At 30.9% G+C, this 21488-nt stretch overlaps 1 protein-coding gene across 1 annotated transcript in view; it reads left to right on the plus strand.

Moving 5' to 3' along the window:
• LOC143069648 (calpain-9-like) overlaps positions 1 to 21488 on the plus strand; it is a 45692-nt gene extending 24204 nt beyond the window's left edge. The window contains exons 10-18 of the mRNA XM_076244390.1: positions 4514 to 4725; positions 7032 to 7140; positions 7855 to 7912; positions 10092 to 10150; positions 10578 to 10646; positions 11050 to 11128; positions 12929 to 13045; positions 13494 to 13546; positions 15260 to 21488. Coding sequence (XP_076100505.1) covers positions 4514 to 4725; positions 7032 to 7140; positions 7855 to 7912; positions 10092 to 10150; positions 10578 to 10646; positions 11050 to 11128; positions 12929 to 13045; positions 13494 to 13546; positions 15260 to 15286 — 783 coding nt within the window. The 3' untranslated portion in view covers positions 15287 to 21488. The remainder of the gene's footprint in view (positions 1 to 4513; positions 4726 to 7031; positions 7141 to 7854; positions 7913 to 10091; positions 10151 to 10577; positions 10647 to 11049; positions 11129 to 12928; positions 13046 to 13493; positions 13547 to 15259) is intronic.

The raw sequence follows: 21488 nt of genomic DNA on the forward strand, positions 1-21488 counted from the left end.
TTTAATGAACAGCTGACCAGTTTCCGTAGTTTGACATTACGCTTCTGTGTGTATTATTGTCAAAACCTATCTTTGGCAGGTGAAATAAACGAAACTTGACAAATTCGTCAAAGTTAAAACCATTGAAATTGTTTACTAGTGACATTATACAGAAGCTGGGCGATTCCGTATTCGTGTTGATTGTCACATATTTCCCGACGTACGGATTTACGACGAATTAACCATAGAAAGCAACATTTTTTTCAATTTCTATTTAATAAATCACTTCTCGTTATCTTTTATCAAGTTTATTTTATTTTTTCACGTTCAAATACTCTATTCACAATTTTCATTGTAAATATATTTAGAAAATGTGTATTCAACTTTATCACGTGTATTGAACATGTTCATTGGTCATGTTTAAATAGATTCTTCTTCTCGACCAATGAAAAAATTCGTTATATAACGATCACAAAGACGATGCGTAAATACAATGCATTTTCGATCTATTTCTTCGTTTTTTTACACTGCAGTTTTTAGAAACTTTAATATTCCTATCAAAATATCTATCTTCTTGATGAACATTAACGCTATTATCTGATAAAATGGTCTGATAAGGGTGTCTCAGGTAAAATCAATTATCATTTATTGCGTAACACTGACCGACCGCTCAGCGGTGATCAGCAACTTGACAATTCTAGCCAACATTTACAATGAAATTGTGAAAATTAACACGCTGCGGGATCAGATATTAAGGGACAGCGGCCAGTTAAGGCGCTGCAGGAATTACGAAAATATTTTGAAGGCGCTGCGGGACCGCAGCGTCATATCGGCTTGGGGAGAACACTGACACAAATGCGGCCTTTTTCATTTAAGATGGAAACCATCCAAAATTTAACTAAAATGCTAAAATTGTGAAGATTTCAGTAATATAGCATGAGTTAATGGTGCTAGTACCCAATATATGTGCATTGTATTGTCAAAAACAGCCCATATTTGTGTAGCAGAAGCATTCTACTTTCCAAAAAATAACTAACAGTTTACATTTAAGGGGGTACCCAACACTATACCCCAAAAAAATCCTGTCGTTTAATTTTTCTTAATTTTTTTTCATTGATTAACTAGGCCAACCTAAACATCTTGTAAAAATTTTAAAAGATTTGAACCATAGGTTTAAAAGATTTGGCAACTCAAATATGGCATCTTTTACATACTAGTATCGGCCAAAATTGGAAGTTTCTGAAATATGGGTAAAGGGTTGAATTTGTTAAAATTTTTAAAATTTAATCCTAAATTGACAATAGCATAGCTAATAATGATAGCTGAGGTGGAAATTAGTTCACTGATACCCCTTCCTTGTAAGTTTTTTATTCCAGATTTAAAATTTTGCCAGAACATTAATAGGGGGTATCAGATTCAGCCCCGAAAAGTGAACGCTGTGCTTCTAGTATTTGAAGAAGATTTTTTTTTTTGAAAAAAAATGTGTCGTTTAATTTTTTCATAAAACTAAGCATTTGGAGTGCTATACTAGTCGATTGTTCTTGCAAATTTTTTTTTTAATTTAACCGTTAGATTTTTTGGTATTTAAGTTTAAATTACGCCCCACCCTCAAATTGGTTCATTAGATAAGAGCAAAATCTATTAAAAAAAGACATAATGGCCATATTTTTGTTCGTCTTTAGAACTAGGCCTTTTTGGCATGTGGATGTATCATCACAGGGTTAAGTGTCTTGCATCATGATGACCTTTGTGTGACCTTCAAATGTGACCTCAAGGTCAACTTTGGATTATTTTCCGTGAAAAACACAACCATGTAGGCCATAACTTCTTTGCCTTTTGACCTAGGCCTTACATATTTGGCATGTGGATGAACATTTATCATCATGAGGTGGTGTGCCTTCTTAAAATTTTGACCTTCATGTGACCTTGAACTTTAACCTCAAGGACGATAATTGTGGTTTTTGATAAGAAACACTTGTACGGGCCATGACTTTTATGTAGTCAGTATGAATTCATATTTATTTAAAAAAATTATATTACACAAGCTTTATTCGACCATACAACAATATAGAAACATTTATGACATGTCAACCCATTCAATGCACACAGAATAAATAATGGACATGTAGTCACATAAAATTGTTTGAAAAGGGAATCGTTTCTATTGAAGCGCAGCGTACGTACTTAACTACTCAACAGACAGCAAAGTGAAAACTTCCTAGAAATCAAACAGTAGGAGGGGTTATGCCAAATAACTATATACCAATAATGGGACGGACGGAAGGACAAACGAACAGGGGTAAAACAATAACCCAACCCCCCAACTTTCAGTTGCAGGGGCAAAAAAAAAGGATGTAACTGAAGTTGATTTGAGATAAGAGCTGTTGAAATTAAAAGCATGACACGCCAAAAATACACATGATTCATAGGGAAAAGCTTTAAAGTTGGCAGATGCTTTACATGATCAAGATTTTTAATTTATTGGTCTTTTGGCCAGATTCAAAAATATACAATTCAAAACTTAACGACAAAACCATTGGTGCAAAGAACCACGGCTCATGACAGTGACGGATTTAGGGGGGGCAGGGGGCCCGCCCCCCCCCCTTTTTGGAAAAAATTGGTTGCTTATATAGGGAATCACTGAAGCGTAACTGGAGCGGGCCTCCTCTTAGGTCAGTCAGTGGGCCCCCACTTATGAAAATTTCTGGATTAGCCACTGCATGAGAGATGAAATAGAGCTGACATCATTATACTGTTAAATTTTTGGGGCCCCTTATTATTATAGAGAATGATAATCATTACTCTGTTCAGTAATAATCTTGAATTGAGACTTGAGAAGAAACATTTTCACTTGTCACTTGCAATAACACCACACTTTCTTTTTTATATTTATTTCAAAATTGCATTTGATAAAAAAAAATGAATTCAGAAAGCAAAAATATGTTTAGTGTTTTTTGGACTGAAAAGGACGTTTTTTTTTCTTCTTTTTGCCTTGTTCCGTGACATGTAAATGATGCACTGGTGGTTGATTATCCCTCTGGGATGACAGCAATTATAAAATTATAAATTATTCGTAATCTTTTTTACATTACTACATGTATTACTAGGGCCATAGTGTATTTCCTTCAAAATTAAACCTAATGTTTTGTTTAAAAACAAAGTATTGTGGAGTCAATTCAGTTTTGATTTAATCAATTTGATAAGAAGATCTAAAAACATAAGAATTGTGTAATTGTCCAGGGATTATTATTTATTTTGTTAAAATTTCATTGTCGGAGGGAGCTACCCTTTGAGAGGGGGGTAGGAGGGGTCCTGATCCCGAAATCCCGCCTAAAAAAACGAAATCCCGATCCGCGAGGTCCCGAATTTAAATAAATTTAAATCCTGACATCCCGAAACTCGATAAAAGAATTTCCGGATCTCGAAAGGGTCAATCCCTAAATCCTGACCTTAAAAACCCTTGATCCCGGAGTCCCGATAAAGGTCCTATTCACCCTCTTTTGAGGAAGGGGGGGGGGGGGGGGGGGTGAAATTTGAAAAAAGGCAAGACAGGTTTTTGAACAAACAAAGTCAGGATCAGTAATTTGGCATAACAAGCAGGAGGACAATTTATGAAAACAATTTCAGTAAACTAATGAAAATTGCAGGTCCGTAAAGAATGAAAAATAAAATGCAGGACAATAATGATGTTTACAACTATAGCCCTCCCCCCCTAAAATCAAATGGTATTATCCTTAGACTTTTGACTTTATTAAAGACCTAGCCGCATTGCCAAGTAAAAAACGAAAACAGTTATGGTCCTTTCTCTTTCTGTTTCCCTCCTTTTCTAACGTCCTGGTTTTCTTTTGGTAAATTTATTTCACTTTGAAATTTCCCTACTATGTCTCATTGAAGATTCATTTATTGAAAATGAGTAACTTTAAATGAACTAAAAGATTAAATGAATAACATAGGATGTACAGCTGGTCTTAGCAATAATGTAAACATTCTAATCATGATCATTTAGAAGCTTGCATATTGCACATAATTTTAAAACGTAGCAATGAATCAGACTATGAGTAAGAGTTATCTTTTCTTAGGTGTTCTGTACCCCCTTAACAATTTTGTAAAACTGCTATATTTTGGGGCCATAAAGGGGTCTTACTGAACACTCCTTTTAAGTTCTTAAAATTTTCAATTAATGCTGAAAGAACACAAAATTTTGAGGATTTAAATCCAATTTTGACTGCCTGAATATACTAAATAGCTGCAGACAATGTTTGATTATTTGATGCTAGTCATTTACAAATATGTTTTGTGAGTTATAGACAACATTATATTTTAATTGAAAAACACTGTAGGAATCAGTCTTCTATTTTACTGTCTTAAATATTAGTTTTCTTTTTTGAGTAGAAAAATATCACAAGAAAGCCAACAAGTTTCTAAAAAAAATTAAGGTGTTATTTGTGTAGCTGACTTTGCATTCATTCTTGATGTCAACTTTTAAATGATATCCCTTTCTTGAAGTTTTAATTGAATTATCTTTTTGTTTCAGAATTTAAAGAGTCATCCATTGCCATTGAAGAAGGAATTTTTTGACAATAATCAAAGTGTACAATCTAGTGGTCTATTTATAGATTCTCGACAAATTATAAAGAGATTAACGTTACCTAGAGGACAATATGTAGTGATACCATGTACGTGGGATATTAATGAAGAAGCAGGATTCTACCTCAGATTCTTTTTTGAAAATCAAAACACAGCAGAGTATGTATCTAATACTGTTTTTTTTTTTTTTTTTTTTTTTTATTTAAACATATTCATTTATAGTGGATTGGGAAACAAGTTTTGCAACTTATTAATCCCTTTCCACTTTGCAGGTGCGAGTGCTGCCTTGTAGCGGCATTAGCCTACTCTTTTTCGAAATCTACAAGGGTGTCTTTAACGTGCAAGAGATATGGCTCTCTCTTAACACGGGTCAGCCATCTATCGTCCCCTTCCGACGGACTATCATCGTTTACTCAAGACCATACTCGCAGATGGTGTCAAGGGAGAGCTGAAAATTGATTTCCTGAAATTTTCATCCCAAACGGCAGGGTTTAAGCTAGGATTTTGAGGGCTTTAGTCACTTTTGCGCGCTATTAAAATCAACATTATTTTGTGTATAAGCAATAGAACAATGATGTATATTACTAGCTTCATCTTTTGACTTGGTAAGATTTTAAGGGATTGAGGCACCAGCATGATTGGCAGTTATTGTATGATTTGACTGTATTGGCCATTATTATGAAAGATTCTGACATGGAATCCACAAATTTAGTTCACAATTTCTCTTCAGTTTATTCCAGGGGTCATTCCTGAACAACAAAAGTTGGATTCTATTTTTTTTAAACAAGGAATCACAGCAGAAATTAATTTGCAATGATTATTTCACTGCATAATCATTATCCTTATAAAACGTCTAAGTCGATATTTGGATATCATTTCTATCAAGTTGGAAATGTATTATATCCTTTTTGGAACGATTATAATGACTGAAAGGAGGTTGTAAACAAATCAACAATAGATCACGTTTACTACTTTCGGTTTTAAAATGAAACGAAAACGGGAAGTGACACGTGGATAATAAATTCAAAACGAGTCCGGATTCATCGGGAAATTATTATTTTTCGATTTAAATTCCTTTAGTAAGAGATATATATTTGTCTCTCGTTTAATTGATTCTAAATGATTTCGTATTTTACGTTTTTTTTTAAATGTCTATAAATAGTCAAAAGGATACTTTCACGCATGCGTAGAACACAATACAGGAAGCACCTGTTTAAATCATTTCTCGTGAACTTTTTGAATAAACACATGAAAGTTCTTTATTTTAAATGGAAATTGTCGAAAGTTTTTGATGAAAATTTAAATCAAATATGACGAAAATGCCTTCGAATGACGAATCTACGACAAACTAACTTTGAACAGATTGTGATCGTTTGGGAAATATTGAAATTCAAATGCGAACTGTCCGGGTTGTTACATTTTTGATTAAATGACGAAATTATACTCCTGGTTGTTGAAATGCCGACTGACTGATTTTCCTGGGGAAATAATTATGATGGTCATTCAATTATGGGGTTAATTAATAAATTACGGATAAGTGACCCATCTGATGGCGATAAGCGGATTAGTTGTAATCACAACTTGTAACACCTGTTGAAAATGTTAATTACCTGGAGGTCATAAACTTGTCAAAAACATGAAGACAGGTAGATTTATAGTTTTTATTGCGAATTTTTTTTTACACTTTCAAAATTCAAGTGACGAAATTGATTTGAAATACTTTCGTCAATGAGAAAACCCTTTCGTAAAATACGAAAGTGACGAGCGCTAGCAAAATCACTGCAAACGGGAATCGAACCAGGAACCTTTGGGTTAGTAGTCCGATGCACTAACCACTACACCACGGCTTATACTGGTATTTCAGTGAAGAACAAAATTTTGGAATATGAAAAATGTTTAATGATTTAGAGTATGTAAACCTGCAAGTCAAAACTATCTATGATCAGCTGTGTGTTGAAGTTGCAACCTAAGTTTTGGTATAGCTAATTTTCAAACCGATGATTTAGAGATATAATGCATTCTCTACATTTCAGTCAATTTCTAGTTACCCCATTGCATTGCAGATTACAATTTACATTTACAAAGTTTTGCCAATTTCTATAATTTGCAGTTTTACATCTGCTCATTAGAGAAAACTGCCTTCTCTTTATTTTTGACATTTTTTATCAATTTACAAGTCAGATATTATTGTAAAAGTAATTTGATGCAACAGTATAAAAACACAAATCAAATAATTTTTTATAGTATAGATATTGTACTATGGGAAGAAAGTCAAGAATAACTGTATAGAATCCTGCATTATTGTTTGTTTATTAGAATTTTTGGAATTTTTATTTCAAACTTTAAATTCTAATTTAACTATGTATTGTTTTATCAGTTCTCAGATTGTTTAAGTAAAAGGTGCATTGAAACTATTGGAACATCATGATCTCTTTATAAGACTGTATGTACTTATGTACTTTCAGAGATGTTGATGAAATTCCAGAAAAATCCGACACTCCCCTACCTCAGCATCCTCCTGATAAGGAACGAGAGGAACAGTTTAAACGATTCTTTTATGCTGTGTCAGGGGAGGTAAGTCTTGTAGCACATAATCACAATTACTAAAAACAGCATCAAGAACTGTATATGGTACTGTAAATTCAGAAATTATTGTGACATTTTTATTATTGTAAAAAAATGCAACAGGGTTATAATCACAATAATTTAAACTGGCATTTTGAAATTTTCTATATGAATTAAACAACATTTTTCACAACATCGCATAAAATTGAAATTGTATTTTAGTCCAAATGACAAAATCACAATAATAAATGCACGCAATAATTTCTGTATTGGGAAAAGTAAGCTAATGTAAAATTACAGAACATTATCAAGTCAACATAAATATTACTGCCTCATATGTCTTATTCAAGCTTGTATGCCAGAAGAGAGTGATGTCGTGGGTAGGACCTGGCTTAGTTACTAAGCTAGATGGTTTACTTGTAAACCAGATCAATATTCATATCACAATTTGATCCAATAGAGAAGTTGATATTTGCACTGTAAAAAAAAAGAAATCCATATACAAAAAATATTCCATAGAAAGATATTATGTAAAACACAGAAAAAAACCTTGAGTCAACACATAATCAACAACAATAGGAAAGTGCCTGTGCACAGTCGTTTAATTTAAATCTGTGTACAAAATTAAAAAAAAATAATGTTCTTAAGACTACAAAGATAGTAGAGTATTCTTATTAATGACCATACAGAAAAAAACATTGATGAATGTTAATCTTATTTTAGGATATGGAAGTAACACCTTATGAGTTACAACAAACATTAAACGAAGCATCAAGGAAAGGTAATTAGAATAAATGTTTAGCTTCCTTAAAGTCATATGAAACCTCAAATTAAAATTTAAAACTAAATGGATAGTTTACATTATACAACTTATGTACATATACTTTTTTCTGAGGAAAATTCTATAACTTGTCCACATTTAGAAGAAGTTTACTTATTATGCCCCACCTACGATAGTAGAGGGGCATTATGTTTTCTGGTCTGTGCGTCCGTCTGTTCGTTCGTTCGTTCGTTCGTCCGTCTGTCCCGCTTCAGGTTAAAGTTTTTGGTCAAGGTAGTTTTTGATGAAGTTGAAGTCCAATCAACTTGAAACTTAGTACACATGTTCCTTATGATATGATCTTTCTAATTTAAATGCCAAATTAGAGTTTTGACCCCAATTTTACGGTTCACTGATAGAAAATGATAGTGCAAATTTCAGGTTAAAGTTTTTGGCTTCAGGTTAAAGTTTTTGGTCAAGGTAGTTTTTGATGAAGTTGAAGTCCAATCAACTTGAAACTTAGTATACATGTGCCCTATGATATGATCTTTCTAATTTAAATGCCAAATTAGAGTTTTGACCCCAATTTTACGGTTCACTGAACATAGAAAATGATAGTGCAAATTTCAGGTTAAAGTTTTTGGCTTCAGGTTAAAGTTTTTGGTCAAGGTAGTTTTTGATGAAGTTGAAGTCCAATCAACTTGAAACTTAGTATACATGTGCCCTATGATATGATCTTTCTAATTTAAATGCCAAATTAGAGTTTTGACCCCAATTTTACGGTTCACTGAACATAGAAAATGATAGTGCAAATTTCAGGTTAAAGTTTTTGGTCAAGGTAGTTTTTGATGAAGTTGAAGTCCAATCAACTTGAAACTTAGTATACATGTGCCCTATGATATGATCTTTCTAATTTAAATGCCAAATTAGAGTTTTGACCCCAATTTTACGGTTCACTGAACATAGAAACTGATAGTGCAAATTTCAGGTTAAAGTTTTTGGCTTCAGGTTAAAGTTTTTGGTCAAGGTAGTTTTTGATGAAGTTGAAGTCCAATCAACTTGAAACTTAGTATACATGTGCCCTATGATATGATCTTTCTAATTTAAATGCCAAATTAGAGTTTTGACCCCAATTTTACGGTTCACTGAACATAGAAAATGATACATTGTAGTGCAAATTTCAGGTTAAAGTTTTTGGTCAAGGTAGTTTTTGATAAAGTAGAAGTCCAATCAACTTGAAACTTAGTATACATGTTCCCTTTGATAAGATCATTCTAATTTTAATGCCAAATTAGAGAATTTATTCCAATTTCACAGTCCTTTAAACATAGAAAATGATAGTGTGAGTGGGGCATCCGTGTAGTGTGGACACATTCTTGTTTTTAATTGCTTGCTGTCAGGAAGCAATTCGCTGACATATATTCCGTATACATAGTGACCTTAGCGTAACCCTCCTAGTAAAAATCCGGTGATAGCAATACGCATGAATCTGTCATTAAAATAAACAATTACCTGATTTTATATGTTAAACACGTGCTAAATACCCATGCTTTTTGTTGATTATTTACTATAAGGTGGCAATCGGTAAACTTCGGCTTCAAAACACGTCATTTAATGAGTAGCCATATTTGTTAAATCATAACGGACAGATAGAAAAAAAAATGACGATTTTAAACTATACATTTGCGTAAAAAATGATAAAATCGTGCACAGAGGATTAAGTTGGTGATATACACATGCATTGGTTCAAAAATTGGATGAACATTATTTTTCACCAGTCACTCGTTTCTTATGACTTTAAAATAATATAATATGTATGAAGTAAAAGCTACTGTAATTTCAATAACATTTCATATGTTTACAAGACTATAAAATGGTATGGTGATATTGTTGTTATCATTGTTCATCTGTCAACACAATGAATTACATGCAAGAACTAATATTCGTTCGAACACTTTGCTTAAGGAATGTTGATAGGGAAAACTTTATTTTTTATTGTGTGAATATCATAGATTAAGAGCAATGGATGACTTTTGAGATAAAAACAATTATGATACAGATTATTTTAATTTTGCTGATTTACAGGGCCACTTTAGTCCTCTTTGTACTGTTTATCAAATCAATACATAATATTGAATGAACTTGGAAACTTGTTTAAGAATTGTTTACTAAAATAAGTTTAAATGTTACTATTTTTCAGATCAACATCACAGAAATACAAGTATAGACACATGTAAAAAGTTTGTGTCTTTGTTAGATGTATCCTTTCTGTCTTCATTTATACTGTAGTATGAATAATGGTTCAATTCAGATTTCTTAGAGAAATTTCTCTATCTTGTTTATAACCTTAAAATAAATATGTTTAAAGTCTTATCAATTTTAGAAAATATTCAGATTAATGATATTTATTTATCACATACATGCTTAATCATTTGAATGTTTGAAAGGTATTTTGTGACTCACTGTCACACAATTAAAACAAAATGCAGTAAGCTTTTGTTGTCTCCCCTTAAAAAGTAAAATCACAAAAATACTGAAGTTAGAGGAAAATCAATTCAGAAAGTCCATAATCACATGGCAAAATCAAATACCAAACAACAAAACGCATCAAAAACAAATGGACAAGAACTGTTAAAGGATATTTATGATAAAATATTCAATGTTATATCTCCTTAACCTTATTCAGACAGAATTATTAGGCAAAATAGGTTATACAGAGTTCTTATACTTGTGGAATTTACTCAAAAGTTGGAAGGTAAGTTGTATTAGATTCCACATACAACAATGAACAAGTTTACTCTACAGCTGTTCTTATTATTAAATGGCATAATTTGATGGATAAATTCAGATTAACATCCGTTTTGAAAGCAAACTTTTTTCTCCATTTAATGTTTAAATCTATAACTGTCCCCAACCAAATCACAAGAAGTTTAAAAATCAAAAAAATCATCTATATAGATAAAAATTCAATACAACATGTCACAGATACTATATTCCTGAGAGTTGATTCTCAAGTTACTAAAAAAAATGCAAAATATCTACTACATACAAATTGTTTAGTAGCAATTTAAACATCACAGAATGTTCAGAATTTAGTATTTGTTAATTTTATAAAAACTGATAAAAATAAATTTTGTAATTTCTTATCTTAATTGTAGAGAATATACTTCCAGTATGATACAGATAATATTGGATCTTTTAGTTGTTTTGAATTAAGGAGGGCACTTGGAGCAGCAGGTATATTATATTAATTTATAATGGTGTACCGAAAATTCCAAAATTATTGCAATGTATAAAAACATAGCAATAGTTTTCTCAATTTACAACACTGATTGATTTTTAAGGAGAATGTTCTATTTGAGCTTGTATATTTTAAAAATTTATGTAGTAAATGCCATGATTAGATTTGATTATTCTAAATTATCTTTACATAAAACTTGCGATTTTACAAAAGTTAGACTAGCAGTAATTTATAAATAGCGACAAAAAGAGGTGATATGATTGTCTATAAGACAAGTCTCAACCAGATATTAAAAGATGTAGAAGTTAGTCACTGTACTACATTAAGCAATGAGCAAAACTGATATAGTATAGTAAGTTATAAAAGGCCCTGAAACAATGTGAAATGTTCAAACAATTAAAAGGAGAAAACTACTTGCCTAATTTATATACAAAACAATAAATAAAAAATGTGGCCCCTGGCTTTAGTCAGGCACATACACAATGTGGTAAGCTTAAACATGATTGCAGGCTCCAAAGACTTCTTCTTGCCTGAGAAACTAATGTTACAGTACAACATGAGAACAAACCATAAAAATTAGTTGAAAAGATGAACTTATCAAGTTTATACAGAGCAAAAACAAAACCAACAGAAAAAACACATCTAAGAGTACTGGCTGTAAGCTAAGTAAAAAAAAAGCTAATAAAATTATTATGTGTGTGTACAACAGGGCTTTCAAAAACTATTTGAGCCAGCTGGACATTTTATATCTGATCCCGATTTTAATCCCTTAAGACTTAAGTCACAAAAGGCAATTATGGTAATCAGATGGCCATTCCAATGATTGACATTAGATTAAAAAAAAACGATTTTAAACTTTACTTTGATATGATATGAATTTGATGTTCGAATGTAACTGTTAAATTGGCAGTGCATCATTCAAAGTGTGCACATCAGCGTGCTCATATCTGCCTATGACTTTTTATTTGTGCAAAATGACATTGTCAAAAGTTTTACTTTCGTTTTAACACTGTTCTAACTGGATGTTGACTTGACAATGGTAAAACATGGACCTTAAACGGATACGTAAAATCCGTGTACGTTTACAAAGCACGACTGAGTGAAGAAGCTCTTTCCATGTTATTTCTTCAACAAAATACTTGAAATGAACGTTAGATACAGGTATCAATGATAATTTTAGCATTTTTGAAGAAATGTAAGATGCATAATTAAATTTCCGCCTGTGCACATGCGCACACGTGTTCTAGTTCATACGACGTAGGTCTGACGATTTTTCATTTAAAACCTTTTTAAATTTTTCATCAAATTATCTTCATAAACTAATTTCTAATAATTTTAATCTTTTGGACTAAATCAATTAGAGACTGAGAAGTAAGAAAAAAATTGTGAATAAACCGATGTCCGGTACTGAACATAGTTCACCTGTCACCTGAAAAGGTAGATTTCAGCTGTCCAACTACTAATTAGCCTTGATTAAAATTAGAAAGTATTGAAGTAGGTGTTGTTTTGATAGTAATTAATCATCATGTCACATTTATGACTGGAAATGTGTTGATGTTAGAGGCAAAAGGTTGGGTCAAAAAGATCGTGAATTATGTAAAAATGAACAAAAAAGCCTTGAAAACTAAAAAGTATATGACTGTTTCATGCTTTGCCCAGCCGGACTTTTACCGGACATTATACAAATGATCGGAATATATGACTGTTTTTGACGCCTTGGTGTACAACCATTCTTCAAACCCAGTCAAGGGATAAACATACTTCAGAAGTATAATTTTTTTTTTGCTTTTTTCCAGGTTTTACAATAAACAACAATTCTATGCAAGCTTTGGTATTTAAGTATTCTAATGAGAAATGTCATATAGACTTCGATGGTTTCCTTTCCTGTCTCTCTAAGCTTACAAAACTATTTAGTAAGTATGAATATGGAAGTGCAAAACAATAACTAGCTTTTCCAGTGAAAAGAAGACAATATGAAACCATTCAACAATTCTAATCATGGTGGTTTCATAAAGACAGCATTTTCCATTAAATACTTGTCAATGTTATTTTTGACATAATTCACTTCTGATATCCTAGGCTCTGTCCTTTTGATATGCGGCAGTTTCTGTTCAGTAATTAAACATATTCTTAAAAATAAGGAAAAGTTGTTTCAAGGTTAATTCTTAATTTTGCATTGGTTTTTCTTTTGTTAACTGTATCAAATTCATTTGGTGCTAAATCCTGTTTAAAAAATAGGGAAAAGATGACAAATTCTTTTTTTATTTATCACTAATTTTTTCTTCAATATTAAATTATTTATTGAAAATGTCTTTTGAAAATATTTTTGACTGATGATTTACAATTAATGATAAATTTCAGATGACTTCAACAATATGAAACAGAATGGCCAGATTACTTTAAGCATTGATCAAGTAAGTAATGTATTCTGTCTATTGTAATCATCAATCCGTTTGATCAGTGAATGCAGCACACAGGATGAAAAAGCTTTCAGATGATGATAAACAATATTTGTATAATAAAGTTACACCCTATCCCCCCTCCTGTCCCCTCAAAAAATAGTACTTTGGATTGATCAGATGTTTCAGAGTTGTCTCCCATGTAAATCTATTTTTTTAAAATTGAAATTAATCAGATAGTTCAAAACATTAAAATCAAAATTTAAAAAACCTTTCTCAGGTAACAAATTTTGCCCATTACATTTTAGCAGGACATGCCTAGTCGTTCCTGTGTTAATTTCGAGGAATAAATGTGTCTACAGGGAAAAAATTAAGAATTTTAAAAATTTTAAAAATGTCTCATTTAAATGTTTAACCCTTTCAACGCTATACACGGCATATGCCGCGATGACGTACGCCGTTCGCCACTGCTATTCGCGGCATATGCCGCGATGAAAAAGGATTTTTCATAAGGACTCTTAAACCATTCGGTTTTCATTCGGGTTCTCTCTAATTTTTCCTCGTTTGAATCTAGGATATGCAAGGTCTCATTTGCGCTTGAAATCCCGGCAATTTTTATAGTAAAATCATGCAGTAGAAGGAAAATAGAAGGAAAATAAAAACAAATATTTTGACAAATGCAAATGGCGGAAATCGGAAACGAAGCTGTAAATATGGAAAAATTTCAGCATTTCCTTGGCGAAACTTACAACGAGGATTAGTTAAAAGGTTTCTTGTTATCTCAATGTGTTTATTACATAAAATTCGTGTGGGAAATATGATTTGATCGATCATTACGAGACGTAGAAAAAGGGGGGAAAACGGAGGTTGACTGAAATTTTTTAGGACGGAGCTATTTATTTGTGCCACGATTACATCAAACGTTATATATGGTACAATACGCTACGGAATCGGGCAACTGGTGTCTTCTTTACAATATGGCAGATAAAACAACAAAATAAATGAAGACTAAAAGTAGTTTTTATTCAAAATTCAACACAAATGTAATAAATTACACCTTTTACCTGTTAATTACCTGAAAACGCAGGTAACCTGATAAAAATTTCAGTAAAATAATTGCCTAACATTACAGTTCATGCTCTCCTGAGCATTTTTCATGCAATAACTTGCTCTGTATCTCATATAATAAAAAAGATACAGCAGTCTGAAAAGGAAAATACTGTTCTAATGAATGTACTAAAAAAAAATGCAGCAGCAGCAGCCATTTTTCTATTTTTTTGTGTAGCGTTGAAAGGGTTAATTAGTTGTATTTAAGGCTATACACATAATTTACTGGGCAAAATATTACAAAATCACCATCCAAATGCAAACTGCTTTTGTAGATTTATTTATTTCTGTAGGTATCGATTTTCATGGATTAAGAAAACCTTTTTGTTGATATTTAATTCTGCAAACATTCCTAAATAAAATTTGTAATTCATTGAACATTTAAATTTGTGGTTCTCCAGTACCCACAAAATCCATGAAAATTGGTATCCAACAAATATTAATGAATCCACAGTATTCTACAAAAGATTTCATGTGCTGTAGGTTAATTTAAAAGCTAAAATGAAATAAGAATTGCCTTCTGACTTATTTTCCTAAAATCGTCAGTTAAATGAGGTCACAGTGAAATGGTGGTATAAGACAAGCTGAAATTTTAATATGACAATTATTTTCTCATTTCAGTTTATTCAGAAATCATTCCTATCATGACAGGAGATGTGAGAAAGTTGTCTCTGTTTATTCCCAAGGAAATCTTCACTAGTGATGAGGTGTTACAGAATAGTTCTTGTATTTGTCTGCCATATAGTCTCCAATCACTTCATGCACAGTCTGTAGTCATTTTAGTATACATTTAAAATATTTGAACAAAGAAGCACCTGAGTTCACTTTTAAATCCTGATATTTATCTGACCTCATGTTTTAAATAGGCTGGACTGTTTAGAATTGTGAATTTTAACCAAAGTTTATTTTTAAGAAACAATGCATTTTTAATGACATTGAGTCAAAGGATTTTGTAAAAAAATTTGATGGGGGACACCAGGATTTTTTTAAAGGTCTGATTTATCAATTATGGAATTATGGAATGTTAACGAGGTCAATATCTTATATATGACCTGTTCAGATTATATTGACAGAAGACGAAGTCTGAGTGTCAACAAATATAACAGGTCCATATATAACTTATTGACTGAGTGAAAGTACTTGATTTCTATATTACATATGTGAATAATGTATTAGGAAAATGACCTTCAATGATCTTTTTGTGCATTTTTTTATTGTATTTTGCAAGAATTTTAACATGTCATTGAAAATATTATTTTAACTTAAAACTTCATAGTTTGTTGCATCAGCATTCTTGTATTATTATCGTCTGCATTTAACATAAAATTCTTGAAATCTCCTGATAAACTTCCAAATTTTCTTCTCTGATGCAGTGCTCCTCCGTGGTTGTTATGTTTGACGTCATGAATCTAAATTTATTAACATTTTCATATTGACCACCAATATACGTATGAATAGAAACATAGCGTCAATATACATTGAAATAGGAACTAGACGTCAGATATGTAAAATAAACTTTAAAACATGTGATCGTCATATCCAATTAAAACAGTAGAATGTTACACCTATGTAATATAATGGTATATTTATTATCAGAGTTATTGATTACGGAAAGTAATCTAAAAGTCTTAAAAGCCTGACAAAGCAATGTTAGTCTAAAATGTCTTGCACAGACATGAACTCATCTTTAAGAAAACACCAATTCCAAATCCCCTCAGCAACAAAAAGATTGAGCAATATGAATTCCACAAAATCAAGGGAGAGAATTCAGGCATTCCAGAAGGGTCAACAGTTCATTGTTATTAATATTGTTGTGAAAAGACAATTGTTTTTACATCTCTCAGGGTTGATCATTACAGGTTTGTAGTGATTCATTACATCGATTATTATTGTAAAATTGTGTATATATTTGTAATATACTGTAAATCTATATTTATATATGTCTGCAAAGTACAATATCCAGTATAGATGATATGGGTTATTTTTTAGAATGTTGTAATCATATTTTTTTTTAATATAAAACATTTATTTTTATTATTTATATATAAAGTTGTTAAATTATATATTTATAATTTTTGTACTTGAATGTTTTGTGAGGGGGAATAGGACCTTTATCAGGACTTCAGGATCGGGTGTTTTTAAGCTCCTTTTCAGGATGTCGGGATTTACATTTAATTAGATTCAGGACCTCAAGATTTTGTGTTTTTAAACCTGTCATTTTGGGATCAGGACCCCTCCTATCCCCCCTCTTTTGTGGTGACATTCCCTCCATTTAGTGGTTTAATGGCAGCAAGTTGTGAATATCTATTTTGTTGTTTGTTTGTGTGGTTTTTTAATCCACTGTTAACAGATGTTTCACTGTACATATATATATTAATATTATTATAATAACTTTTATAAGGCAACATCAAATTGATTTGTTATATTTTTAACTTTTTTACTTTTTGGCAAATTAAATGAATTAGAAATATGTATACACAATAGACTATTTCCATATTACTGACTATATAGTAATTAAATTAAGACTTTGAAGTTGCAAATATATATTTTCATGAAAATTGAACAAAATTGAATTTATTTGATGTGAAAGAATGCTTTCATCTATTTTTCTGATTATTTATTTACCCTTTATAACAATTGATTACAAGAACAATAACTTTTCATTTGATTAAAGGACTTTTTTAGAAATGCTGGAATGAAGAGGTCAGAAAGCAAGTCTAGTAAGAGATGATCTATTTCATAAATCCTATCAGTCAATGATAAAGTTTTGACTTTCTGTAGATAAGATATGTTTAAAACATCTACGCAAATATTTTTGTTTTGCTAAGTTTTTATGTATGTACTGGTACTGTTTCTATATATACTTTTAACTCACTAAGATTGAAGAGCTGAGGAGAGCTATTGCAATTACTTGTCATATTTTATTAAAACTCAGCTGCAATAATTGGTCCAAAGAACTAAATTTTTGTATTATGCCCTTTGATTGCTTCAGATCTTTATCCAGGAGGCATGGTGATGAATCTATTTCAATATGGAGATAAAAGCATATATTGAATTGAGGCATATTTACATGTTAGATAAAATGACATAATGAACTGAATCCAGAATTTTGAGGAATGGTTATTTCCAAATGTCCTTTTAAAGTCATGCCTGAAAAATGTCTAAGCAAGTTTTAAAATTGCTTGAAATAATTGATTAAATTAATTGAACCATTAGAACAGCTCTCTGGTTTTCCTATCTAGATACATATTTGACAGCTCTGCCCATTATCCTTAAACAAGAGCAACTTATGGGCTGAAACATTTTTAACATCTCGGAAACTAACTTAGCCAACTCCAACCACCATTGGTCCCTTTCAAAATCATTATTACAAATTCAGAAAATCATAAAGAATAGATTATAGATATTTTTATTGACAAACGAATTAAGGAAGTTCTTTTTTTATGAAAAACTATTGCTTATAGCCGAGTTAAACTAGTGCAAAAAAAGAACCTTCTTTGCTGATTTTGGTAAACATGTTGGCCCTTTTTAAAATGGACATTTACAGTTATTTTTTAATTCTAATAAGATGTAATGCATGCTTCAATGAGAGAAATTAAAAAAAGAGGACTGGTTTTAATTTGACCTTGAAATCTTATTTCTATTGTTTATTTTAGTAGTAATTTGAATGTTTAAAAGAATGCATGTAGAGAATAATGTATTTCTTTTATCTTTTGTTCTATTATTATGTTTTAAATATATATTTGATGACTTCTGATCCAGTTACACACCAGGTAAGCAAAAGATCAAAATATAATTCCATAGTTATATGATATCATGGCACTTTTATTCTAATATAGGCAGCGAGTTTATCACATGACATCACTTTCTTGCCAGAAATAGATCAATTTTACCATTAAACATTAATATCATTGTAGATTTAGTTTCCAATACAGTAAAGGTGACTTAAAATGACTAAGTATGAAAGGTTTAAAATGCATACAATGTTAACATATTGCTATGAATCATATAAATTGTACAAAATAGGGCAAAATATGATTATGCAAAATTGAAATAGCAGCAAAGGTGCTTTTTATTGTCTGTTTACTAATTATTATTAGTTTTGATATTTATTTTAAATTAAATATTTCCATTAGTAAGTTTAGTTCCATTTTAAAAAAGAAAATCTTCAAAAAGGGAGATAAATTATGTAGAAAAAAACATTATCAGAATGAATAAAGCTTCTAAAACTATAAACTCAGGACAGCGATAGAAATATACTTTTATTTTAATATTTAAATGGTATTTACTTAAAGTATCCCTAAAGGGGACATACATTTTAGTAGTGCTACAATATCACAAATCACTGGTAACAGTTTGTGTTTTGATGGAGTGCTACTTGATAAATGAAAGTTTTTATTTTAAACTTCCATTTGATTTTTTTTTAAATGGCAGTTATATTTTACTCATTATCATAAAAAAAAGTCAACTTTTTTTTTATTTTATCAAATGATTTGTAGTACGGTAGATATTGTGTTTTATAATACTTGTTGTTTTTTGAACATACTTATAAACTGGTTGTTTTTACTTAATTTTATCTGTGAATTAAAATGTAACTTGTGATAAAAAGTATATTGTTTTCATTGCCATTTAATAAACATTTATGCTTGGTATGACTATCAGATTTTGTAAAATTCAATGAGAGGTCTTATCTTTGACATCTGAACTGTCGGACCTCATCGGTATAGTTACAATGTAAATTTTTAAACAAGACATGCTTTTTTTTTTTAAACTTTGCTTACCCTCCACAATTGAAATAAATTTGACCAAGATGATATTTTCTGATGAGAAATGTGAATTATTTTGTTTATTAATGAAGAAATCCCATATACCGTAAACTATTACATTCCAGAACTCAAAATGGTGGCTATTCTTAGTAACAGACAGACAAGATTGATAAATTTCATTCTGATCCAACAAAACCAAAAATTTGCATTAATTGTACTAAAACTATGACTACAACTCAGTGAAACAGGAGGTTTTTGCTGTACAGTTTTTTCTGTTTCAAAAACCTATTATATGTCAAATATTTAATTACAATCCAAATTTAGACCTGTATCAAGCCTGAATATTGTGTCCATTTTGGTCCCAACTTTTCAGGGTTGGACATCTGCTGTCGTATTTATTTTGTTTTTGAGATTTCATAAGAAGAATTCTTGATGCACACTTGAAGAATTCATATATGATCACTAATAGAGATGTCTATATATACTGATATACTTATACATTTTTGTACATGAAATCCTTTGGTCAATACAAACGTTTATCCTCATGTGTGATTTTCTCCAAATAAAACGCCCCTGCCTCTCAATTAACAATTTAATAACATGGCTCTCCTATTAGTATGATGGACTTAAATCTGTTATGCCAGTGTAAAATTTGTTGTCTTTTTGATAAAATGATATTATCTCCAAATATTCCATGGCCATGTATTTTATTATACCACAATGTCTGCATTTTTTGTTTGTTTAAGGGATTTGACTAAGTACAATATACCAAGAATATAAACACGCAACAAGTGATTGAAAAGTAAGCATTAGTTTTCTCGTTTGAATTGTTTTACATTGTCTTATCAGGGCCTTTTATAGCTGACTATGCAGTATGGGCTTTTCTCATTGTTGAAGGCTGTATGGTGACCTATATGTGTTAATGTCTGTTTCATGTTGGTCTCTTGTGGACAGTTGTCTCATTGGCAATCATACCACATCTTCTTTTTTATATCACTTTAAAAAATGTTGTTATTTCAATCAATTTTTGAAATCTTACAAAATTAGAAAGAACAAAGTATCCTTATCTTTATTTCAAACGCACATATATTTGTTTAAAGTTGGCTATATAAGGCCTGACATGAAAAATATGAAACAATCCAATTGAGAAAATTAACAGCCCATTTTATAACATAGCAGTAAACCAAAAAAATACATGACAGACATGAAATATGGTATTCAAGTTGGATATTTGCTATAATTAGGTTTGACAGTAAATTTAATTTTAAAATAGTGTTAACACAGTAACACATTTTTGTGTAAGTGTGTGTGTTAGTGTATATGTGATTGCATTTAAACTTTGATGTTTCTGTGAGTTGCATGTTGACACTTTATGATTGTGTCATTAACATGTTAATCCTAGATGTTTTTGTCAGTAACATGTTAACAATATCTGTGTGTAATTGTGTATTATAATTGCATGTTAATCTGAGATGTGTCTATGTGTTACATGTTACTGACAGTTGTTATCATGAGTTTCATGTTAATGCTAACTGTTTGTGTGAGATACTAGTTAACACTTAATGACTATGTAAGTTCATGTTAATCCTAGATGTTTTTGTGTGTTACATATTACTGCCAGTTGCTATCATGAGTTTCATGTTAACACTAGTTGTTTGTGAGAGATACTAGTTAAGAGGGTGTCCATGGAAAAACCAGGCAGTGGATGGCACATGACATATTTTGTTTTCAAAATTTTTTCATCTATTTCATATCACAAACTCACTCTTTCTCAAAGTTAAATTTAGTTTTTTTTATTAACTGCAACAAATAAAGAAAAAAAAATACATAGAAAGCACTGAAGATTCATTGAAAAGGGGAGTTAACTATTCATTTTGTACAAAATTTTGTTGCATTGTTAGTGAATTTTAAAATCATTTTCTGAGCCATCCACTGTTGATTCAAAAATATCTTTGACATATATAACCTTTGTATGATATAAACATTGCATTGGAACCAAAAATTCAGTGGGAAAAAAATTATGTTGTGCCACCCATATCATAGGATTTACCTGATATTTACTTGGACAGCCTCTTAACAATTAA

Source organism: Mytilus galloprovincialis, chromosome 3 (assembly GCF_965363235.1).
Source record: "Mytilus galloprovincialis chromosome 3, xbMytGall1.hap1.1, whole genome shotgun sequence".
NCBI classification, from domain to species: domain Eukaryota; kingdom Metazoa; phylum Mollusca; class Bivalvia; order Mytilida; family Mytilidae; genus Mytilus; species Mytilus galloprovincialis.